The sequence below is a fragment of the Pestalotiopsis fici genome (genome assembly GCF_000516985.1).
Source record: "Pestalotiopsis fici W106-1 unplaced genomic scaffold PFICI_Scf_9, whole genome shotgun sequence".
Lineage (NCBI taxonomy): Eukaryota > Fungi > Ascomycota > Sordariomycetes > Amphisphaeriales > Sporocadaceae > Pestalotiopsis > Pestalotiopsis fici.
The window spans coordinates 1278507-1301977 of NW_006917099.1; the positions used below are offsets into that span (position 1 = coordinate 1278507).

Genomic DNA, 23471 nt, shown 5'->3' on the forward strand with positions numbered 1-23471 from the left:
TCTGGACAGGACAGGCTGCTTGGTGTAGATCAACAGATCATATGACAGGGTCCTAGCACTTTGGACGCTCTGATAGATGTGGTGCCCATCCATCTCCCCGTGATGGCAACATGGGAGCGATTCCGCAATTGTGACCGGTGCCTTTTTTATTCGCCATCTGGTCCGTCGACTAGACAAGAGCTTAGTGTTGCTCGGGTCTGTTATCATCATGGCTCATTAGCACGTCTTTGTCTCGATTTGCATGAATTCTCACAAATCTCTTATCTGTCCTTGGTTCTGTCTACCTGTTATGCATAAATACCTACATTACGTAGAAACCCGACTGGAAAGCTCGAACTGGGAGGATATCATAGTACAAACTACTAGTAATATTCATGGAACAACATGTCGTCCTTCTAGCCGCATGCGACCATGCCCAGTGACAGGATAGAGTGGACTCTCACCCCTGGTGAGATGCCTGTTATTCCGTCTGCCCCATGCAGCCAGCATTGAAAGCTGGGCATAAGAGACGGCAGCTCCTTGCAATGCGCAAGGCAAAGAAGAGCGCTTCTTCGGTAATCTTGCCTCGGTGCGCTTTGCGTGTTATGCATCAAAAGAGGGATACAGTAGCCAACCATAACCTACCGCGACACACCAGACGGACAGGAGAGTGGTATTCCGTAGAGCGCAGCACAGCTATTTCATACTCACTTGCAGATGGTGTAGGTTGCAGGCAAGGGGGAAGGGCGCACAGCAGACAAGTAGTAGTATTGTTATCGGGATCTGCTTCTGTTCTCTACTAGCCCGGCTCGCTCGTTGCCCTGTCCTGCCCTGCCCTGCCACCCAAGACCAGACCTCGAGACAGGAGACACACGGGCGAAGCTCTTATCGCGGAGCTGTGCTGGCTTGCTGCACTTGACCCCAAGGGGGGCAAGCCGGGGACGTGGCATTCATTGATTGTCACGAGCCAGGTGGACGGCGGGTAATCGATATCATTCGCAAAAGAGAAAAAGGGATCACAGTGCATGGAAGGGTAAGATGCGAATGAAAAGGCCTCGATGGGCTTACACCGACAGACAGGAGATACTCCCGCATCATCGTCGATTGGCTGGGGACATGAAATACCGACTGGGTCTCTGGAGGACCTTGCCTGTCTGTTTCTCGCATCGCGATAGGGCGTACGAGCAGTTACTAGTCAGTCCATCTTACCTGGCAGTGGCCCTGTCCTATGGTGTAGCTGCCTTCTCAACAAGAAACAAATCAAATGGTCATGGCCAAGGACTGCAATGGGCGCTGAGCAGTCGGCGCCTCAGTCCCAAGTAGAGAACTTCTAGGTAGGTACCTCTAAGCCTGCATCTCGAGCTAGTCGTGTACTCGACTAGCCTGTAGGTACCACCGGGCCCCCCCCAGCTCGGGTCTGATCGAAAACCAGAGACAATCGATATCCACTTTGGGACAGGTCCCCATGCCCCAATAATCGCTGCCATAGTCGCCTCATCACGTCTTTTGCGGTCGCTTTCTTGTCATCTGATTCTTGTCACTTCTGACTTTCAATACTCTCACACGGGCACTCTCAGATCTTCTTCTTCTTTTTACTTTCTCGTTGAACTTGTCCTTCCCCTACCACTTTTCCCTCACCCTTTTCCCCTGCTATATCCAAGCAGAGTATTCGACACCCATACCAACTTGAAACCTACCTCTTGCTTGATTCCCGGTTTCTTTTTTTCCCTTGCTATTTACATTAGCATTGTATAATATTATACCACTCTTTTCCCACTGATATTAGACTGGGCGTAAGTTGACTCATCAGTCCTCGATCCGCCCGCCGCCCGAGTAGTCAATTAACGGGGTTTCGCTACATCGTCCAGTGCCGAGTCATTCAGTTGATGTCGGTCGACCAACCAGAGCCAGTCACCACTGCACCCACTTTGAGCTCCGCTTGCAGCTCCCAGCTCTGTGACTAGGACGCTTTTCCCAACAGCGTATCGTCACTGATTTGAGTGACTGCCTTACCCTGCCTATCGGCGCCCCATTATCGCATCGCATCCCCATACGACGGGACCCTTCAGTTCCTCGTGCCGCTGCCTCGCGTTCCATTCGACCTGCCTGCCTACCCATCACTCCCAAATCCATCTCTTCTTCTCTCACGATATCAGGCATCGCCGTCGGCCTCTGCAGGCTTTCTGAACCTTCATTTCTCCCCTGCCGTCCCGACGCCCTCCCAACGTGTTCAACGTACCTTGTCCCCGCCTTTTGTCAAGGTACCCAAGCTTCACCTCTAACTCGAGCCTATCGGATACCTGCCGCCGAGGTACCTGGTTGTAGGTACACCCGTTCATTGCCAACAACTTGCCTCCTCAAGGTTCAGACGTGCACATCTCCTCATCTGGCACATCCCGGTACATTCTGCACTTCTGCCTTGTCAACTTGTCAGAGCAAAAGGGACCCGAGCTGTCATCCCAAGCCCCGGCAACCTGAACTTTTATCCGTGGTCGTTCCTCGAGCTTCTCTCGCCCATCTACCAAACCAGTTGGAGCTTCAAGACTAACCCCAAGACTCGATTCTAGACTCGAGAACAACACATCATTCCCGATTCCTCAAGACGCCTCGGCGGAATAGTCTGGAACCAGACTTGTTCTTTATCCCATCTTGTTTCGAACCCGATGCGCCGCTCCATTTCGACGCTTGCATGATACCTCGAGTTGCTTTGCAGCTCCCGACTCCCTTATAAGCCCGTCCGGGCGCCAACCACCCAAGCTTCCTGCCTGAGCCAACTATACACAGGGAGCCATGGCGGACCGTCATTCATCATCGTCCTCGAGGCGAACGAGGACTGGCGACGGCGCCGTTGGCCAATTTATCATCGGGTCAGAGATTGGCAAAGGTAGCTTTGCGCAGGTCTATCTGGGCAGACATCAGGTTCGCACTCCTTGTTTAAGTGTCCATTGCAAACAACCCATCATTTCTTGTTATTTCGCAAGTGCTTTTGCCCATGCACTGTTCTCGTTTCATTGTTTCAGGAAACGAAACATTTCCAGTGGTGCCTTGACTCGTTGCTTGCTTTGCCTACACACTTATAGACCATGACTAATCTTGGCATTGATAGACCTCGGGCGCTGCAGTCGCTATCAAGTCCGTCGACCTCGGCCGTCTGAACAAGAAGCTCAAGGACAATCTGTACAGCGAAATCAATATTCTAAAAAAACTGCGACACCCCCATATTGTTGCCCTTCATGACTGCCTCGAATCGACAACACACATTAATCTCATCATGGAATACTGCGAGCTTGGCGATCTCTCGTTATTCATCAAGAAGAGAGAAAAGCTACTTACGCATCCGGCCACGTGCGACATGGCACGCAAGTACCCCAGTGTCCCAAATGCCGGCCTCAACGAGGTGGTGATTCGCCACTTTTTGAAGCAGCTGGCCTCTGCACTGCAATTCTTGCGGGCAAGCAATCTGGTACATCGTGACGTCAAGCCGCAAAATCTTCTCCTACTGCCCTCGGTCCAGTACAGAGAAGGAAATGGAGAGGCCAGACCAGTGCTCAGCGCCAGCCGCGACTCTTTAATCCCAGTTGTAGGTCTAGAGTCGCTACCAATGTTGAAGCTGGCAGATTTCGGTTTCGCTCGTGTTTTGCCCGCTACATCAATGGCAGAAACTTTATGCGGATCGCCTCTTTATATGGCACCCGAGATTCTACGTTATGAGCGTTACAATGCCAAGGCCGACCTGTGGTCTGTTGGTACCGTTTTATACGAAATGGTGTCTGGGAGGCCACCGTTCCGCGCGAGCAATCATGTGGAGCTGTTGCGGAAAATCGAACTCGCCAACGATCAAATCAGATTCTCACGAGATTGCCAGGTCAGTTCCGAATTGAAGACGTTGATTAGGGGCCTACTCAAGTTCAAGGCTACTGCCCGCATTAGCTTTGAGAACTTTTTCAACGATCCAGTTGTGATAGAGGAAATTCCTGGCTTGGTTGAAGATGATTTACCAAAGATTGAAAGATCGCTTTCCAAAAAGGACACTCGAATTGCCAGCAAGACTGACGAGCCGCGGTCGACACCACGCCGCATGTCTTTCCGTCGGCAATTCAGGACAGAATCGGATACCACGCAGGAAGTTGGCCCCTCATCACCACGCGAAAGGCCGCTCAGGTCTTCGCCACTGGCTAGTCCGGCAGAGTTCCCGGGAGATGAGCCAGCTCAGCCAGCCTCACGGATTGCCCGATCCCCACGAGAAGATATTGCACCAGGCCTCGGCATTCGGCGTCCACAACCCGTTCCCTCGACGTCGGCACCTGTGCAACCCACACTGCTCAGCGAAAGACGCCGCCGGGGACCCTCGGACGCATCACTCAACAGATATATTCGAGAGGAGCCCTCACCATCGTCCTCGGCACCAAAAGAATCCAGCAGCAAGGGTAAAGCAAGGGGTGCTGACCAAGGTGACGATGATGCACAAGACGTCGCCTTTATGAGAGAATATGTTGTCGTGGAGAAGAAGCACGTCGAAGTTAATGCTTTTGCCGATCAATTAGCAGCCCAAGGGGCACAGGCGCAAACAATGTCTCCCAAAGCTGGACAAATCGTCCGCCGAGCGACTCAACAAGGTGTTCCGACATCGACAACGGGAGCTATACCTGCAGAACGATCCAGGGCCCTCCAAATTGCGCAGGGCAACAGACCGGACCCCAATAGGCGGGGTTCCTATGACAAGGCCTTGTCTGCAAGTCCAAAGTCGACGACATCGGTGATTTCCAAGGCTATTCAGGATGCCAGTCTGCGTCTGTTGGGATTCAAGTACCCAGCTCACCTGCTCGGAAAGGGCGCTTCTCCGCCACATCTCTACAGCCCGTTTCCAGCATATCCGGCACCAAACGCACCTCCCGGGCTTCTCACAGACGGTCGCCAGAGTGGTGTGATTGATGAAGATTCCAGAGTAGCTCAGTGCATTGAAGATTGTGCGACCCGGAGCGATGTTGTCTGGGGATTTGCCGAGGTAAAGTTCAAGCAACTTGTTCCTCTGGCGCCGTCACAAGATCATGGTCTCGGAGGAGCACCTGCCGATCAGCTCGCCTCGGAGGATGAAGACGGTTTGACTACCGAAGCAGTCGTTGTGCTTTCGGAAGAAGCCCTCGTGCTCTATGTAAAGGCCTTGTCACTCTTGGCAAAGTCCATGGATATTGCCAGTGTCTGGTGGGCAAAGAAAGCCAGGACCGATCCCATGGTGGTCCGCGATACCTTGGCTGCCCAGAATCTTGTCATGAGGGTCAACTCTGCCGTCCAGTGGGTGCGTAAGCGCTTCAATGAAACACTGGAAAAGGCCGAGCTGGTCAGGCTCAAGCTTCTCGAAGCTCAGAAGCAGCTCCCAGAAGACCACCCTAGCCACCCCCAAAATAATCAGCAAGAGCTTGCTGCCATTGCTGGAGCTTCGGGCGCCGAGGGGATTGTGCTCCCCGCCGGTCTCAGTGCTGAAAAGCTCATGTATGATCGAGCTTTGGAGATGAGCAGAGCCGCTGCAATCAATGAGATTGCCAACGAAGATTTGCCCGGTTGCGAACTGTCATATAATACCGCGATCCGCATGCTTGAAGCCGTCTTGGACAACGATGAAGATGTGACTAGAAAGAGATCGCAAGGCAGCACAAATGACCAGGAAGACACACTGGACATGAACCAGGATGACCAACAGGCTGTTTACAAGAGTGCGTCTTTTCCTCTCATACATTGACCAGCCGCTAACATGCCAATTAGTGATACAAATGATCAGAGGTCGTCTGGCTGCTCTTCAAAAGAAGATGCAGATGATTGCAAATGCTTCAAAGGCACAGCAAAAGGCGCTTCCGAGAAGCCGCAGCGGTGACATTACACCGCGTAGTGCGCCACAGCACTGATTCACGAATCACGAAGACACGTACAAGACTGCTTAACTCTCTACTCTTGGTACAACTAAAACTACTATTATTCACGATGCCTCACGGCTAGCACACAAGAAGCTGTTGACTCTTGCGCTGGCAGAGTCTCGGTCGTGCTCACCATATAGCAATTTCTCAGGTTTCATCACTACAGGCGTTTGGTCGGTCCGGTTCCATTTCCAGTCCTTTTTACTAGTCTGTTCATATTCCCATACTTTTTTTTTCTTTCCCGAATTTAGGGCATTTGCGTACTGGTCCTTTTCAGCGGATCGATGGCATCTGTAGAGCACAACAGAGTGTTGGCTCTGGTGGATTTGCAAGATTGTGCATTTGACACATGGGAATCCGCACTCCACCAAAGCAGGCGTGGAATATTGCAAAGGGTTGCCCACTGGCGTACGACAGGGTTCACGGTACCATTCAGCTTCTTTGTTGCCAATGAGGAAACGTGATGGACAGTGGCGAATAGCGGAAGCCGTCTTTTCATTTAGAGCTGAAAGCAGCAAATGGCAACTTTTTGGGCGTCAAGGGCATTGGTTGTAAGGTATTGGGTATGGTCTGAGTGGAGCTTTTCATTTTCCTACCTCTTGATTACCTGGTCCTCTCGATATTCTCTGGCCTAAAATACCTGCCTCGCTGCTCGTATACGGCCATGAAAGGATTCGAGATTTTTTGTAAGAGAGTAGGAAAGCATTGTTTTTGGGCGGATCTGAAGCGAACACGAGCCGAGAGAATGAAAGCAGTAGCATTGGCTCTGCAAACCAAGTCCACAAGTATAAGTGGCTAATTGAAAGAAGTAAAACCATGTGTTTTGGTATAAACGTGATGACAATGATACCCTTGGTGATTTCGGCCATATATTGACAATACCACTCACTCTTGCTCAAATATCCATGAGAATATTGCTCATGTGCTCATTGCAAATCATGGTCTTTCTCGAGATTGACACAATTGAATTTAGCACCACTCACCAGCCACTCACCAGCCACTCATGATATTCATCGATTCCTATCCAAAGCTTCATAATATGTATACCTATGAACGAAAGATTGTGCGCCTAATGATTGCCGGCTTGAGACGTCTAAATTGTTCATCCCAATACACGTGACCATCATCAATGTAGGCGCAGCGTTCATCATGTGCCATTGCTTATGGACTGCTGCCTATAATATACGAGATCGTTTTGATAGTCGAGAGGGCTTTTTACAACTTACTTTCCATGTTACTGATATGACGAAATTAGTGCCAATGTTTTGCGGTCTGAGCATCCACTTTGAACCAAACCTGCTCGAGAATCTTGGTACAGATCTAATATCAAAAGTGCAATATGGGAATGTGGTCCCCTCACCCAAACGATACTGGGTCCCGAGACATCCACTCGACACGAGGTTGAAGGTGGACACTCGAGCCTGGACCTGGCTGCTGGAGCTGGACATGGATCATTCCCGTTGGGACATGGGGAAAAAGCGTAAAAACGGTTTCTTCCGCATCATTGTCGCACAAACAGGAGACGGCAATGCAGTGTCCATCTACCTTTTTCTTTTCTGGTTAGCCCGTCATATGTAGTACAGCTTTTCCAGCCCAAAAAAAGACGTATGGTGAGGCAAGATTCCAGCTGACAAGCTCGGGTTTGCAGTACGTAGTCGGAATGTAACAAAGAAGTTGCTGCTCTGCCCCCGTTAGGTGGCGCCGCCGTCATCTTTTTCAAGCAGGGCACGGCGGGCGCAGGGCGTTTTGGAGCGCCATCGGGAACCGAGGCCCCGTCTCCGGGTTGGTCAGTCAGGTTTTCTTTCTTTGTTACTTTTATTTTTTTCTCTCTTCTGGCATTCCCTGTCCTTGTCTCCAAAGATCCGGGGAGTTTGACTGGGAGCTAGAAAAGGGTAGGCGCTGACGCGTGAGGCTGTGCGACGACTCAACCAATGCGCCATGCAGGCCTGGCAGGCAGGGCAAAGAAAGAGGATAGCCGAGTTGATGAGGAAAAAAGAGCCCCAAGCTCTAATCGATGGCGCACAGCAGATAAGAGAGCCAAAGCGTGAGGGAAAAAAGAGAGACGTCATTTTTCGCGCCTGCGACCCTGACCCTTGTTCAGGTACGACGGGCCGACGCATCTGTTTCTTCTTTCACTTCTTTTTTGGACCTTGGCTGGCTTTGTTACATGGCACATTACCTCATCATCTATGAGTTTGCATGCAGAGTCGAACATGGTCCGATTATGTTGCCGTTTTCAAGGGGGAAACTCGCTGATTGGGCTTGCTGGGTGAAGCTGTAGCTGATTCGACGATGCAGTGCAGCTGTGACCTGATCAAGTGACCAGCACAAGGAGATGAACCCGACAAGAATGCCAATTCCCCAATGTTAAGAGATGTATATCAGTAAGAGTCTCCATATCAATCAGTACTCCAGGCACGGACGAGGACAAAACAATAAATGACCACATGGCGGGATACAGCGGAATACCTTATTAGAAATAGTAGCATGAACCAGTGATATATGGCTTTTCGAGGTTGCGTAACCACACAGATGGGCGCTACGACGGGCTGCGACGATGTGGGGTGGCGTTGCAGGCGAGTACCCCGTCAAGAAAAGGTTCCCGCGTTGGATATAATCGCCAAGGGATTCAGGATCCAGGTAACCAGGGGCCAACATGTCAGACATATGACTCGACTCGGGCCTGCAGAGGGGCTTCTTATTGTCACTTCATCCGGCAGCTGGTGGCAATCATGGAGTTTTGCTCCAAGTCGTGATTGTCCAATTTAACGAGTAAAGAGGCATATGAACCGATGCCCCACGTGGTAATATATTGCAAAGGAAATACTGTCCAGGTACCGAGGGCATGGAAGCCTGTTTGGGCTCGAGGATGACGAAGATAGCGATAGTGCGACAAGGAAATAGTCCAAGTCTGCCGATCCCAAGCAGTTTTTGTAAAAAGGCCATACTCGAGCCCCTGGGCAACACATGGTTCTGAGAGTTCTAGACCTCGTAGGCAGCTGGTCCGAACCGAGAAGTTAGCACTTACATGGTAAGATCGACGGGGCCACGCGCTGGTATGCATATTTTATCGGCCAAGATACTGGACAAGTTTGAGCGAGGGCGAAGATCATTGAACTGGTAGCCCAGGAGCAATTCAAAGTGGGCGGGCGCCAAATCAAATCCTATAACACAGTGTAGATAGCGGCGCGCGGTTGATGATCATTATTCATGGATGACCGGCACCGATCTGGGTCGTAGCCTCTCATAGGATAAAGATGCTCTGCCGAGTCAGTGTTTCAAAAGTCGTGACGACGAGTCGGAGACGCTGCCGCCAAAAAAAGACCAGCTTGCTAGCCAGCCCACTTCTCACTCGGTTGGGAAACGACGAAACAAGAACGTTCAACCGCAAAGAGCTTGATTGGGTTTGGATAATATGGCGAGTGCTGAACCTTTGCACCGTTTCTGTTTGCAAATAAAAGTCTTGATTTGGCGCAACTGTGTCGAGTGTCCAAGTATGCTAAAATAAAGCCATAGGGTGAGACAAGGGCCGCAAGCAGCAGCGATTCCTGACTAACCTATTTGCAGTTTTAGCAGCTTCCGGCCTCCCGAATTATGTTTGCTGTAAACTCATCACTAGTTGTTAATTATCTTGAAAAACTTGGTGACGTTGAGATACCTTGCGTAGTCCATCGTCATTTTGGATCATGAAGTTTAGCACGACTGGGACCTCGGTTGGCCCAATATGAAGACGGATAATCGCGGTTCTGGTCGTAGTAATCTCATGTAGCTCGTACGCGGTTGGCTCTGTTGCGGCAGATAGTGAGCGACAATAGACTGGAACATGAGCAGAAACGATTTTAAAATACGCGAATATCAAACAAAGGTGTGAGGAATCTGGCACGTAACCATTGCATCTTTAGATATCTTAGTTCTCTGCTCCAAAGTGACGACAACAGAACTGGCCAGCGCCAAGGTTCGTCCAGAGTCACATACACGAAGATAAAAAAGAGTGGTGCAGGTCTTATTGAGTTTAGCTTTGCAACAGCCGAGATTGAGCTCTGGGGCAGTTTGGAGGTCTCGAACGTTAAAAAAGCAATAGGGAAGGAGGGGGAGAAAAAGAATTGACTGGGTCGGGAATATTTGAATGAATTGTACTCTCGAGCTAGGCATCATGTACCGGTTGATCCTTTCAAGGGTCTGCTCTGGTCATTTGATATCCAACATGAAAGTACCTAGGTATGCAAGGTGCGTAGTGGACTGAGAAAATACCGACTATGAACTCACTAATAAGACGGGATCTTGAGTTGGGATTTCCATCAATCCTTTGATTCATTGGATTTGCTTGTCGAGTGGACTAGTAGTGGGCCAATGGTCCCTGAAGATTGTCGAGTCAGCTCTTCAGTGAGCATGGTCCAGGACGATGATCTGATTGAGTGGTGGCCTGGGCGGGAATCAAAGAAGCTCTTCCAAGACTTGTCGATCAGGCTCTGCCCTGCCCTACCTCTCACCAATGCGCACTGGCCGTGCTCTGTTCTGTACATCAAACATGCCTGTTTTGCCTGATCGCTCGCGTGGTTGAGGCAAAACTTATAGCTGAATGCCATGTTGAAGAAATCCGGGGTTGAAGCCGACTGAGCGAGTCCATGAATGATTGAAACTCCATCTGACTGACTGAACCACGAGGGGTTGTTGTTCAAGTGATTACCACTCTTGGCTAGAAAGACACGAGGAACACAAGCTATGAAGAATAGCTCCAAGCTCGACCTTGTACTAATTACGTTGCCCGTCTGCCGTAGCTGCCAATTCTTGTGCTCTAATAAGATACATGACTGGCGAGTGCATGGCCTCATTTCCAAAGGACAAAATCAAGAAGGAAAAGAAAACAAGTCGAATCTCAAGTCATCTACTAATCAGAATACCTTTCCAATTGATCTGGGATCATCCAAGAGCAAAGTGACTGCTCGTTTATTTCGGTCTACCCGTCCAATTGGATCAGCCGACCGATCAGCAGAAGCGTCCGTCTGGCTGTCTGCCTTCAGGGAGGTTAGGGGGGAAGCTCAGCAAGAGACTTTTGCCTGTGGTTTGTCCAAAAATAGCGACGGCTGGATACGTAGCTGACGCCCATCGACCAATGTGCCCTGTTTGTCCACTAGGTCATTGCTGGGTTGTGTACTTGTGGAAGGCTTTCAAGGTACATGATGCACACCTTATTTTGCTACCCACCAGACACGATCAAGAAGAGAAATGACTGCAGTACGCGAAAGAGGGGAGAAGGGAAAACAGAAAAGAGAGAAACTTATCAACCAACCACTATGTGAGTATCTGCCGCCGGATACCCATCAGTCCAGTTTGACTCGGCGCGTTCATTCATTCACTCATTCGCTCGTTGGCTCATTCATTCATCTTTATTGATTGAGAAAAGAGGAGAGCTACCCTGGCCTTGTACCTAGACTAGGGGTACTTGCACAGCGCTATTGCCCGACTTAGCAGGCGGCCACTGAGTGACTGGAGTCTCCAGCACAAGTCCAGTCCAGTCCTACAACTAGGTAGTCCCCAGTCTCCCAGCCAATTTTCACCAGACCAGATTTCCCCCCCAGTCGGCCAGTTTTAGTCTGCTGCTTGCCCGCCTGTCGCTCACTGCCAGAGATCGAGCGGCCGCCGCCCCCAAAGCACAGTACCCAGCTTGACCCTTCCCTTCCCCAGCGTCCCAGAATCAGCCCTCTTCTCCCACTAAACAACCGCCGGGCATCCCTCCCTCGTACCTCACACCCCCCAAGCATTACCTGCCTACCTGACCTACCTTGCGCACAGAGCAACAACACCACGCCGCCCACTCGTCGCAACCCATCGCACTAGCAACTCCCGCCTCATCAGTTGCCGTGCGCTGCCTCCCGAATGTACCACGGCGTCCGCTGCTGCTTCTCTCCGCTCGTCACCACCTTTTGCCATTTGCTGCATCTCACATAGACGACTTCACTGCGAGTCGCCATTTACTTAGTGGCCCCGACAACGACGACGATACTGCTGCTCACGGTCGCGGTCGCCCGCGCGTCATTGTTTCCACCATGACGTCCGCCGCCGCACCCTCCAAGCAGCAGCCAGCGCCGACCGACCCTCCCCAACATCTCGCTGCACAACCTTCCTCGGCCGTTCCTCAGTCGCCCCCAACCAAGCGAGATCTAAAGTCGTGGTGGAAGCGCTTTCAGGTTCAATCCAAGCATCAAGAGGCGCATGGTAAGATACAGTCGCCTTGTCCCCTCTTGTTCCCAATGCCCAATCTACTTTACATTGTCATGGCTCGTCGAGTACCTGGCGACTCAGGCAGATATCGACTTGGAACACAATGCGCAACCTGGCTGGCAAGTTGATCATTGGCAATGTCTGTCTGTCTCAAGCATCAGATCCAATGAGACTGGCCTGGAAACGGTTGGGCCCCACGATCCCGACTGCTCTCCTCCCTCCTCCAGAATGTTCATCACTCTGCAGATGTACATTTGCTGCTGCTTCATTGCAGAACCTCGTCCAGTAGCTTCTTCCAGCAGTGTCGCTGACCAAATAGTCACAGAAAGCCGCCCCCAGGGCATCTTTGGTGTCCCGCTGCGTCAGAGCATCACATATGCCAATGTGGCCATCTCTCTTGTCGATGACGACGGCAAGAGCTACATCTATGGCTATGTCCCAATTGTTGTTGCCAAATGCGGAGTCTTTTTAAAGGAGAAAGGTGCGTCGCCTGTACTCGTTTCCCACCGGGGAGTGACATCACCGCCACTTGTATCGTGGGGCCGTTTGTTGCTGACATGTCGTTACAGCCACCAGCATAGAAGGCATCTTCCGTTTGAGCGGCTCCGAGAAGCGCATCAAGGAACTGAAACAGGCATTTGACTCCCCCGATCGATATGGCAAGGGTCTCGTTTGGGACGGTTACACGGTGCACGACGCGGCTAACGTTCTTCGGCGCTACCTCAATGACCTTCCCGAGCCTGTGGTTCCACTGGATCTGTATGAGAAATTCCGACAGCCTCTAAAGGGACATACCAAGCAGGCTGTAGGCGATACCGAGGGCACTCAGCTGGCCGACAACTTCAACGAGGCCGAGGCTATTGAAAAGTACCAGGAGCTCATCAAGATACTGCCTCCGCTGAATCGCCAATTGCTCCTCTACATTCTCGATCTACTCGCTGTTTTTGCTGCCAAGGCGGACGAGAATCGCATGACGGCGCAAAATCTGGCTGCTATTTTCCAGCCTGGAATGCTCTCGCATCCCAACCATGCAATGGCCCCAGAGGAATACCGCCTCAATCAGTGTGTCATTATTTTCCTAATCGAAAACCAAGACCACTTCTTGATAGGCATGCAAGGCACGGCGGCAGATGAAAAGACCAAGCAGGACATTGAAAAGGGAACGCCCGTTATAGTCGCACCTGTGACGCCAACCAAGAGCCGTAGTGCAGGACCTGTGAGAACCGCCTCCAATGCTAGCGCGGGCGCCGAGAGTGTCAGTCGAGATGGCAAGATTCGTCGGAACAGATCAGTGTCCTCGAGGCACTCACGCCAATCCAACGGAGCCTCGACTCCCGGAAGCCCAGCACTTGCTACGACCCCGATTACCTCGAGTGGTGGCGGTGGTTTGGGCAGAAGCAATACTGTCCCTTCAAAGAAATCGCCTCATATCCCCTCGGGTCGTTTTCAGCGACAGGATGGTTCCTCGGCAGCCGCAGCCACATCAACGTCGCCCTCGCCAGGGACCAGCAAGACTACGCCACCTCCCACTGTAGAAGAAACGCCAGTACAATCGACTGGTGAGCTGTTGAGTGTTGCACAAGCCAGTGGTCCGGAATCCAGTCTGGGCCCCGGCTCGGTCGCAGCTCAGAAGAGCAATGAAAAGCTCTTGGATCCATCGTCGGCAGCAACGTCGGAAGCAACAACGCCCGCCAAGGAGCGAATCATTCAAAATCTATTCAATCTGTCGCCCCCCGATGGCGACAAGAGACAGCCTAACAAGCTCCGCAAGAAGAGGATACCAGGTAGCGCTAATCCTAGTGCGCAGAGCTCTACCGCCTCCCTCACTCATTCCGGAGCTATTTCGCCTGCTCACGAGTCTAACAATCCTTTTGACAAGTCGACTCGCATTGAACCCACCGTTCCCGAGGACGTGCCAGCCGAGACGACCTCGGAATCAACGCCGACAACCGCGGCAGCGCCTTTTGCAGGAACTTTGCCAACGACACAGACGGAGCCAACCAGGACTCTCAAGCCCAAGCCCTCACCACCTACCTCGCTTCATTCTTCTTTCAACGAAGGCTCGGATTTGGAACAGATTGACGATAATGCGTCAAATCATGGACTTGAGCAGGATAAAGAAAGAAAACGGCGGTGGAGGCTGTCAAGAAAGAAGGAAGACATGCCCGGCGCTCAGCACTTTCACCACCATAACCTCGGCGTGAATAATCATGCTGAAGGTAGCACGTCAACCATTGGCAGCGGAGGAAGGGTGCGAAAGAGCTGGACGGGCGAATCGTCAGATGTTGCTGCTACTTTGGCCGAGACAGAGTCTGCCAGAGAAAGGGACGAAGCAAGGGGACCGCTGGGCTGGATCAAGAACAAGTATCGCGAAGCAAAGGAGACTGCAGATCAAAAGCGGGCCAAGTCACCGCCCGAGGACCAAGGTATTCATGGATTCTTGCCACGTCGAGGCAAGAGCATCGACATGAAGAGAAGCAACGAGGACAAGCCGGCAGAAACCAACAGTGAACCTCACAATGTCCCCCTGCCCATGTCGCCACCCCCGGGGCGTACCACGCACGAAGAAGTCCCCAAGGCTTCGTAGGAGGATGGATCCTTGATGCAACTTTTGGGCCACGATACAGGATATGCGATTACGTGAATAAAGGAGGAAATTCGATTTCTCCAACGAGTTTTACTTGAATGATTTGGCGGGGAGTATGTGGGACCAAGATGTTTTTCTACTGTTTCAATTTTCATTTTCATTCTTGTCGAAAAAGGGGGCCCCGAGTTTAAAATGATTCTCCAAACGCCTTCTTCCGTTCTTGGGCGAGGCGTCATGTCTAAAGTGTTCATGATGGGAAGCTTTGTTTTTGAAAGCAAAACGAAAAATAAGTGCCTGAGAACAATGGGACTTAAAGTGGCGGCAAAGGTCGCTTCTTGCATGCTTATACCCCCGTTGCCTCGACTGCTACAATACAATGTATTATTTGTTCTCAAGGCCTGTTTTTCCCCCCGAGGAGAGATGCGCGTGGGTGGCGGAAATAAAGGAGATGTATTATGAATCAGTGGATGCTAAAGTCCACGATTCATGGACTGCGCATTAGGGGTATATGCCAATGATCACAAGAGACAATCATGGTAACGAGGGTGTCGACTTCAGTTTCACTCTGGAGAATGAACATGTAATCAATTGTCCCCTTTTCTTGGGGTGGTATCTGAAATCTGACTATACGCATCATCTAAGAGACAAATGCTGCGGTTGTTTCCCGCGAGTTTCTTTCACAGGAAGCCTGAAATTTCTCAAAACTAGTACATGTACTTGAACTCTGGGTTCAAATCTCCCAACTCTCTCTTTTCATACTCGGATAGGCCTACGTCGTGAACAGACTTGGCGCGGCGCTTGTTCTCGATGAGCAGCGAGATCAAGTAAGCCACGGAGGCGAGAGCGCTGAGGGCGGTGAACGCAATGGTGATGGCGTAGCCCTTGACGTAGTAAGGAGCGTCGGCATCGACAAAAACGTAGGTGGCAATGATCCCGCCAATGTTGCCAAAGCCGACTTGCCAGGCAACACCGATTGAGCGGCGATGATGCCCTCCAAGATTCATGTTAAACCAGCAGACGATGATGGGCATGGCGCCGTATGTGCCCATGACGACGAGGAATAGCGCCGCGTACTCTAGGTGAAGGTTGTCGTGCACCGAGAGCAGAATGCCGAATCCTGTAATAGACAGGCACAGTGGCAAAATGGCAAACAGCGCCCGATGGCGGAACCAGTCTGAAAAGGTTGCAATAACGACAGAGAAGACGAATGACGCTGCCCATGGCGGGACGGAGCGGAGCTGAGTTTGAATTGCGTCATAATGGTATCTGCAAGATGGTGAGTCGCAATATCCTTGTGTAAACTTGAGAATGCTACAAGGCTTACGTCTTGATGATTGCTGGTGCAAAGAATGCATAACCGTAAGCCTGGTATCATGTTAGTAGTGATTCCACCAATAGTCAATGTGTTGAATTGGTCCTTACCGGCACAATCAGACCAAAATACATGAGACCTCCAAGCCACACGCGGTATTCCTTCATGACCTTGACAACATCGCGGAATCCAACCTTGCGCTCGGCTGCACTGTAACCTTGATCGGCCTGTAGACGGGCGCGAACATATTCACGCTCGTCTTCCCGAAGCCATGGAGCTTGTTCCGGGCTAAAAAGTTTTTCTAGTATCAGCCATGACCCCAGAAGAATGGCAGCATGTAAACTTACAAAGATGGAAAGGAAAAGAAAAAGATAAAGGCAACCACAACAGTCAAGATTCCCTCGAGGATAAAGATCCAGCGCCATCCATGATAGCCGCGAACACCGTCCACTGCAACTGTTGTGAGTATTCGACATGAGCGGGACTGGGCATGCTCGGTAGAAACTCACTCTTTCCGATTGCCGAAGCTAGCAAACCACCAAAAGCACCGGCAAGACTCGTAGATGAGAAGAACAGGCTGTAACGCTTTTGAGCCTCGCTACGCTTGTACCACATTCCTGGAGCAACAGTGTCAATAGGTGGATATGTCAAGGGATCTAATGCTTGGACTCACCAAGTAGATAGAAGCAGCCTGGAAACATGCCAGTTTCAAAAAAGCCCAAGAAGAAGCGAGTTGCCAAAAGTCCAGAATAGCTTTGAACCAAGCCTTGACATACGGAAACGATGCCAAATCCCATCATGCAGCCCGGTAGCGTATATTCATGTCAGTGAAATCGGGCTGATGAGAAGGAGGGCTAGGGTACTTATCATATCCTAGGTGATAGACGTTTCAAGAGAATATTGCTCGGAATCTCAAAGAATACATAGGGTACGAAGAACATTGTCAATGCTTCATAAGTCAGCTTCTAGGGATTTCGATCGTAGGGTGGGGGGTCAAGAGCGCTGAATACTGACCAGTATTGTATTGTGTGCCAGTCAAGTGGAGATCATCTGCAAGATGGAACGTTTTTGCATTGGCAATGTTGATTCGGTCCAGATAAGCCAAGAGATACATGATGATGACAAAAGGCATCAGGCGCGTATCGATGCGCCAGACCATGTGGCGCTCAGTGGTGTGCGGTGGACAAACAACTCCGAGCTCGTCGTAGACCAGGTCTCCCACAGGTTCGGCATTGTCGTCGCCAGAGACGTCGGCTGAGATGATGTTAGCATTTTGCATATTGAGTGCGTCTTGACACGATTGTCTCCGATGCTTTGCCATTATTGTCCATGCTACAGGACTGATGCCGAGCCAATGTGCTTTACCAAGGAAATGAAACGTCGAAATAGAGCATACAAACCTTTTCTGCCTTTGGTCAACATGACTCCAACTTTTCCTTGACTCTATGCTACAGTGTAGCAAGCCGAAATGCGTGTCGTCGTCGCACCAGGATTATGTTACTAGTTGTTTGGTGATGGGGAAGAAGAGGAGAGAGAATAAATGTGTGCGACAGCGGTGAGAAATCCGTCAGCAGGATTGCTTAGCGATACGGAGAATAATGTACAGACCCAGCCAGGCAAGCAGAATCACATTGCTCCAAAAGCGAAATGCGCGCGACACACTGGCTGTAAGGTCCGAGTCCGGATCGGGGCCGTCAAAATTGGGCTGGTCTATTCCCCAGGGACCCTGTGACTGTGGAGAATGCTGACCTCGGTAGATTGACGGGGGATCCGGGGCAACCAAAAAGCGAACAAAGAGACAGGATCAACGGGCTAGGATCCAGGTTCAGCGTTCAGCTAGATTCCATAAGGATCAGTAGTGGCTTGCCCGAGTTTACACTCCGCCGGACCGTAGGCGGAGTACCAAGTCGGGCGGCGGCTCGTTCTTGTCCCTAGATTCGTATCCCTGAGCACAATCTCCATGGAAAGAGTCAAGCCTTGCTGTTTCGCAATTTGGCACCATTCATTCATTGAGCCATTCACTGGATATCCGTCGGATGATTCAGTTTCTTGGATTTTCAGTGCCGATCTCGCCCAGCAACCAAGCCCATAATGCTGGTCCATGGGGTGACTGGAGGGTCCAACTCTGCAACTAGTCTCACAAGGGACTAACTTGCCGATAGACATATTCCCCGTCATATCCGCCGGCATAGAAGATGGAGAAGGAGGAGAAAGAAAATAGTCGCAGTGTTCGGCCTCTTGTTTCCAGAGAATGATACAACACACGAATGCTAAGAGGAGAAGATGGCCTAGAATTGACCCAAGTGAGATTGTAACGAGAATGGGAGAGGATAGCGCAAGCTTCAGCTTCTTTCCCTTTGCTGATATTTTCTCACTTGCACCTTCCGTCGACTCCCTCTGCCATGGGCACGCACTTTGGCACTGCCCATGTACTACTGTAACTTAGAAAAATCTGAGATTGCAGAAAAGCTTGGTTGTATCCAAACAGACTAGGACTATCCAGTCATTACATGATTTGCGATCACTGTGTGTTTGAGCTGAAAGTTGGCTTTGAGCTTACAAAAGCTTGGTTCAACCACCAGAGTAATGTTCATCCAATCCCACGATGGAAATTGTTCAGCGTCAAGGAGGCAAGTCCAGGTCGGCCGGCTCCTAGACTGGCCCTAGTTCTGTTAGGCATTCCCCCGCCATCCACAGAGGAGCCGCCCGTCAATTGCGGGGGGCGCCCCTCTTCCGCAGCGCCTCAGCGGCTACGTACGAACATGACCAAAACGAAATCCTCTTGCCCCACGTTGGTGGCGCACTTTACTCTGTATTAGAAATTGTCAGATAGTGGACTATGGTTCCCATACACTGGCGTGTGCTTAAGCACACGGATTAACACTATAGTATCTAGATAGATATACGGGACTTTCCGGGGATTAGCCGGGGCCACTTAAATAAGCGTATATTTTATTAAAATTAAAAAGCGCAAAATATAAATTAATATATTATATAATTAATATTAATATTAAATTAATTTAAATTTTAATAGGAAAATATTATTTTAATTAATAATTAAAAATTTTAATGCTTTTGCCGAAGCTATAAAAATAATAATTACGAAAAAAGCCGGAATCGGCTTAACGGTATTATTAAAAATAACCTTTAATTAAAATAATTAGGAATATACGTTTTAAATTTAAGCATAAATTACCGGATTAATTAATTACCTTAAAAATAAAACGACTTTAATTAAAACTTTAATCGAACCGGATATTAAAAAAATTAAATATATAAAAACCGCGATAGCGATTTTCGAAATTATAAACGAAAGCGATAATCCGAATATTTAAAATAAAAAAAATAAAGAATAAATAATAACGGATTTTACCGAAAAAAGTTAAAAATCGTTTAATTTTAATTATAATTATTATAAAATAAAAAAGGCTATATACGCTAAATAATATATAGCGATTAAAAAGATTACGAAATAAATAATTATTACGATTTTTTTAGATTTTTTTTTTATATATTATTTAATTAACGAGCCTTTATATAAATAATACGAAAATTTTAAAGCTTATTATAATAAATTAGCTTTAAATAATAAAAAAAAGCAAAAAAATAATATTTCGAAGCTTTTAAACTTTTAAAAATATTAAAAAAAGCTATAAATTAGGTTAATAAATAAAAAATAATTATAGCGAAAGCCTAAATAAAGCAAATAATTAAAATATAAAATAATTCGGTTTAAATTATAAATTTTTTAAATACCGTTATTTTAATTATATTATAATAGGCTGCTTTTTATTAAATTTATAAAAAATAAAATATTTTAAATAAAAATTTAAAATATCGGATAATAAATAATAATTTTTATAAAAGCTTAAATATTTAATAACCGATTAAGCCAAAAATTAAAAAAAGCGCTTTTATAATTTACGCTAATAAAGCTAATAAATAGCCTTAAAACGGATAAAATAAAAACGCTTATTTTATTAAAAATTAAATGCTTTTCCGATTAAATACGGCTAATTTATATAAAAAAAGGGTAAATAAATTATTTATAATAAAAAGCAAAAAAATATTAAATATTTTATTTATTATTTTTTTTACGCTTTTAATTTATATTTTTATATATTTTTTAAAAAAGCCTATTTAGGTTTCGTTTTTAAAAATAAAATATAAATATAAATAAATAAAATTTTTAAAAAAGATTTTAATTTATAAAAATAGGTTTGTAATATAAAAAGGATTAAAATCAGCCGAATTAGTATATTATAAATAATTAAAAACGAATTATTTCCGATTAATACGGATTAATAAGACGGACGACTAATAGCAAACGTATAAAGTAATTTTATAATATTTATAAAAAATTACCTTTTGCGCTATTTAATTATTTTAAATTTAGTAATAATAATTTTAATTATAAATATAAAATAAAGCTTATTAATTATAAATAAATTTTTAATTACGATTTTATTTAATTAGGCGATCGGAAATTATTTATTTATAAATATAATATAATAATTATATAATTTAGATTTAAAATATTATTATTAAATAATATAGCCTATTATCCTAAATTGCTAATTATATTAATATTATTCCGTTAATTATAAAAATAAAGATATTATTAGGATAATAAAAATAATCCTATAATATTACGCAAAAAAAAAATAAATTTTTAATTAGTATATTTTAAAATTAATACGGATAATACGTTTTTAAATATAGATTTTACGAATTATTTTTAGCGTTATTTGCTATTTACCGAAAAAAATATATAATATAAATAAAAAGGCTATTATTAATTAAAAAAGCTATACGATAATATTATAAAATAAGATATTTAGGCCCGGTAGCTTTCGAATATTTTATTTATTTATTTTAAAAAGTAAAAATTAAAAGACTAATTATAATAAAATATAAAGCCTGCGTATTTATAAAAATTACGCGCTAATTATAGCGAGCGCTACGGCTAATTAACGAAAATTATAGTAAACGATTAGCTATAAATTTTTATAATTATATTAAAAAAATCGAAAATTATATATTTTAAATATTAATTATTTATCGGTAAACGGGATATATATAAAATTATTATTTTACGGAAAAAATTATTATTATATTAATTAACGTTTTCTAATCGTTTTTAAATATAATAAAAACTTAATATAATATTAAAATTAAAATTATCGAATACGATAACGAAATTACCAAAATTAAATAGGTAATTAGAAAATATTTTAAAAATAAATATATTAAATTTAAGCCTTTAATATTATATATATAAATTTAAAATAAAGCTATTAAACGTTTAAAAAATATAATTAAAAAAAATATATAATATATACCGGCATAAAACTCCTTTATTAATTTTAGCCTAAAATCGGTAAAACCGCGGTATACCTATATAATTATATACCGAATTATAATTTCCGATAGCGTATATTATATATAAAATTTTATAAAATAATTACGAAAGCAAAAAAAATCCTAAATCCGAGCTATAAGCCTAATTAAATTTATTTTAAAGTATTCGGATATAAAGCGTACGTAATAACGCTAACGGTATAATAAAAATTCGGCCGTTTATAGCAATTAGCATTTAAGGCATAAATAAAATATTTAATCGGATATAGGTTATTTAATATTTATAAAATTTAAATTTTTAATTAAAATAAATTAATTAATACGAAAAATATAATTATAAATAAAAAAAAATTATGCGACGGAAAATAGGATATATTTAAAAACGAGCTTTTAAATATTAATATTTAGTTTATCGCCGATTTTATAATTAATTACGTAATATTTAAGGATAAGATTTTATAAAAATTAAAAAGTAAAAAAACCGCCGTAAAAAATATCCTATTAAGCGATAATTAAAATAATTAGGAAAAAAATAATAATTAAAAAAATAAGGAAATAGCGCTAAATAAAAGGGATAAATAATACTTTTTTATTACCGCGAAATTTGCCTTTTAAATTTTATTATAAATACCTTTATTAGCCTTATTAATATATAATATAAAGGCAATTATAATTAAAAATACGGCGTTATTAAAAAAAAAACCTAAAATAATCCTATAGCAAATAGCTTTTTTAATTAATTATAAAGCTATTTCTAAAATAAAATAAAATAATAATTAAAACAATAAAACGAAACTAAAACGCTTTTTTCGTTAAAAAATAAAAATTTATAAAACGGAAATTTTAGCTTTCCTTAAATAATATTATAAATTATATTATTATCCGTTTAATAAATTATTTTTTTAAATAAAAATTAATTATTTATAAAATTATAAAAATATATAATTTTAAATCGAAATTAATAAAAAAGATTTACGAATAAAAAACAAATAAATCTTTAATTATATATAAATATGTATATATAAATTTAATAAGCACGGGAAATTTTAAAAATATAAAGCAAAATTCGTCGTTTACGGTAATTAATAGGCGAAATTTTAAAATTAGGAAATTTACGCGGCTATATTAATTAAAAAATTATTTCGCATTTTAATCGCGATTATAGCAAAATTCGATTTTAAATTAATATAATATAACGTAATAAACGCGTTTATATACGCTTTTATCGATTAAAATATATTTATAAAAATACCGGATAAATATCGAAAAAAAAATATTATATTATTATTAAATAAAATATTTTATAAATTACGGATATTATTATTATTATAATAAAAAAAGTTTATAAAAATTTTGGCCGAAATCGGTTATACCTAAATATTATATAAGCTTTACGTATTTATTAATAAAAAAATACTAATTTTTTTTTTACGTTAATAACGTAATTATCGCATATAAAAATAAAAATAAAAAAGCTATTAATTATTTAATATAATATTTTATAAAAAAATATAAAATTAATAATAGCGAGTTAATATAATAATTTTTCGGGATAAAAATAATTAAAAATCGTATATTTAAAATAATTTAATTATTTTAAAAGGCTTATTTTAAAAAAATCGCTAAATTTATAAATAAATAAAAAATTTATACGACGCTAATAGGCTACGAAAAATTTATACTTTAATTAATTATAACGCTTTTATATAAAATATAAAAATATTAAAAAAAAATCGGATTATTATTATTTGCGGCTATATTTACGAAACTAAATATTATATTTATAATAGCTAAATTAGCTTAATTTTTTAATAATTTAAGCTAAATATATTAAAAAGCTATTAATCGAGCTTTAATTTACCTAATTAATATTAAAGAATTTTCGCTTAAAATCGGAAAATTTTTTAATTTAATAATTATTAATAATATATTATTTGCCGATAATAATATTAATTATAAAAATATTTAAATATTCGCTATAAAATTATTCGGAGAATTAATTAATTAGCGATTAAATAAATAAAATATAATTATTATTTTTATTATAAAAGCTAAATTATTTATTTTAGCATAAACTGCTAAAAAAATATTATTCGTTAGC

At 44.2% G+C, this 23471-nt stretch overlaps 3 protein-coding genes across 3 annotated transcripts; 2 read left to right on the plus strand and 1 right to left on the minus strand.

Moving 5' to 3' along the window:
• Window positions 1-2769: 2769 nt before the first annotated feature.
• Window positions 2770-5879, plus strand: PFICI_11797 (Serine/threonine-protein kinase ATG1; the record flags this gene model as incomplete). Its single annotated transcript, XM_007840378.1, has 3 exons — window positions 2770-2898; window positions 3086-5690; window positions 5740-5879. The coding sequence occupies 3 exons, from the start codon at window positions 2770-2772 to the stop codon at window positions 5877-5879; spliced, it is 2874 nt and encodes a 957-aa protein (XP_007838569.1).
• A 6056-nt stretch (window positions 5880-11935) lies between these two features.
• PFICI_11798 (uncharacterized protein) lies at window positions 11936-14697 on the plus strand (the record flags this gene model as incomplete). Its single annotated transcript, XM_007840379.1, has 3 exons — window positions 11936-12104; window positions 12385-12591; window positions 12680-14697. The coding sequence occupies 3 exons, from the start codon at window positions 11936-11938 to the stop codon at window positions 14695-14697; spliced, it is 2394 nt and encodes a 797-aa protein (XP_007838570.1).
• A 704-nt stretch (window positions 14698-15401) lies between these two features.
• PFICI_11799 (uncharacterized protein) lies at window positions 15402-17288 on the minus strand (the record flags this gene model as incomplete). The annotated part of the gene is made up of 6 exons (XM_007840380.1): window positions 15402-15963; window positions 16022-16062; window positions 16120-16297; window positions 16357-16459; window positions 16519-16626; window positions 17024-17288. 6 exons carry the CDS (start codon window positions 17286-17288, stop codon window positions 15402-15404), a joined length of 1257 nt encoding a protein of 418 aa, XP_007838571.1.
• Window positions 17289-23471: the final 6183 nt, after the last annotated feature.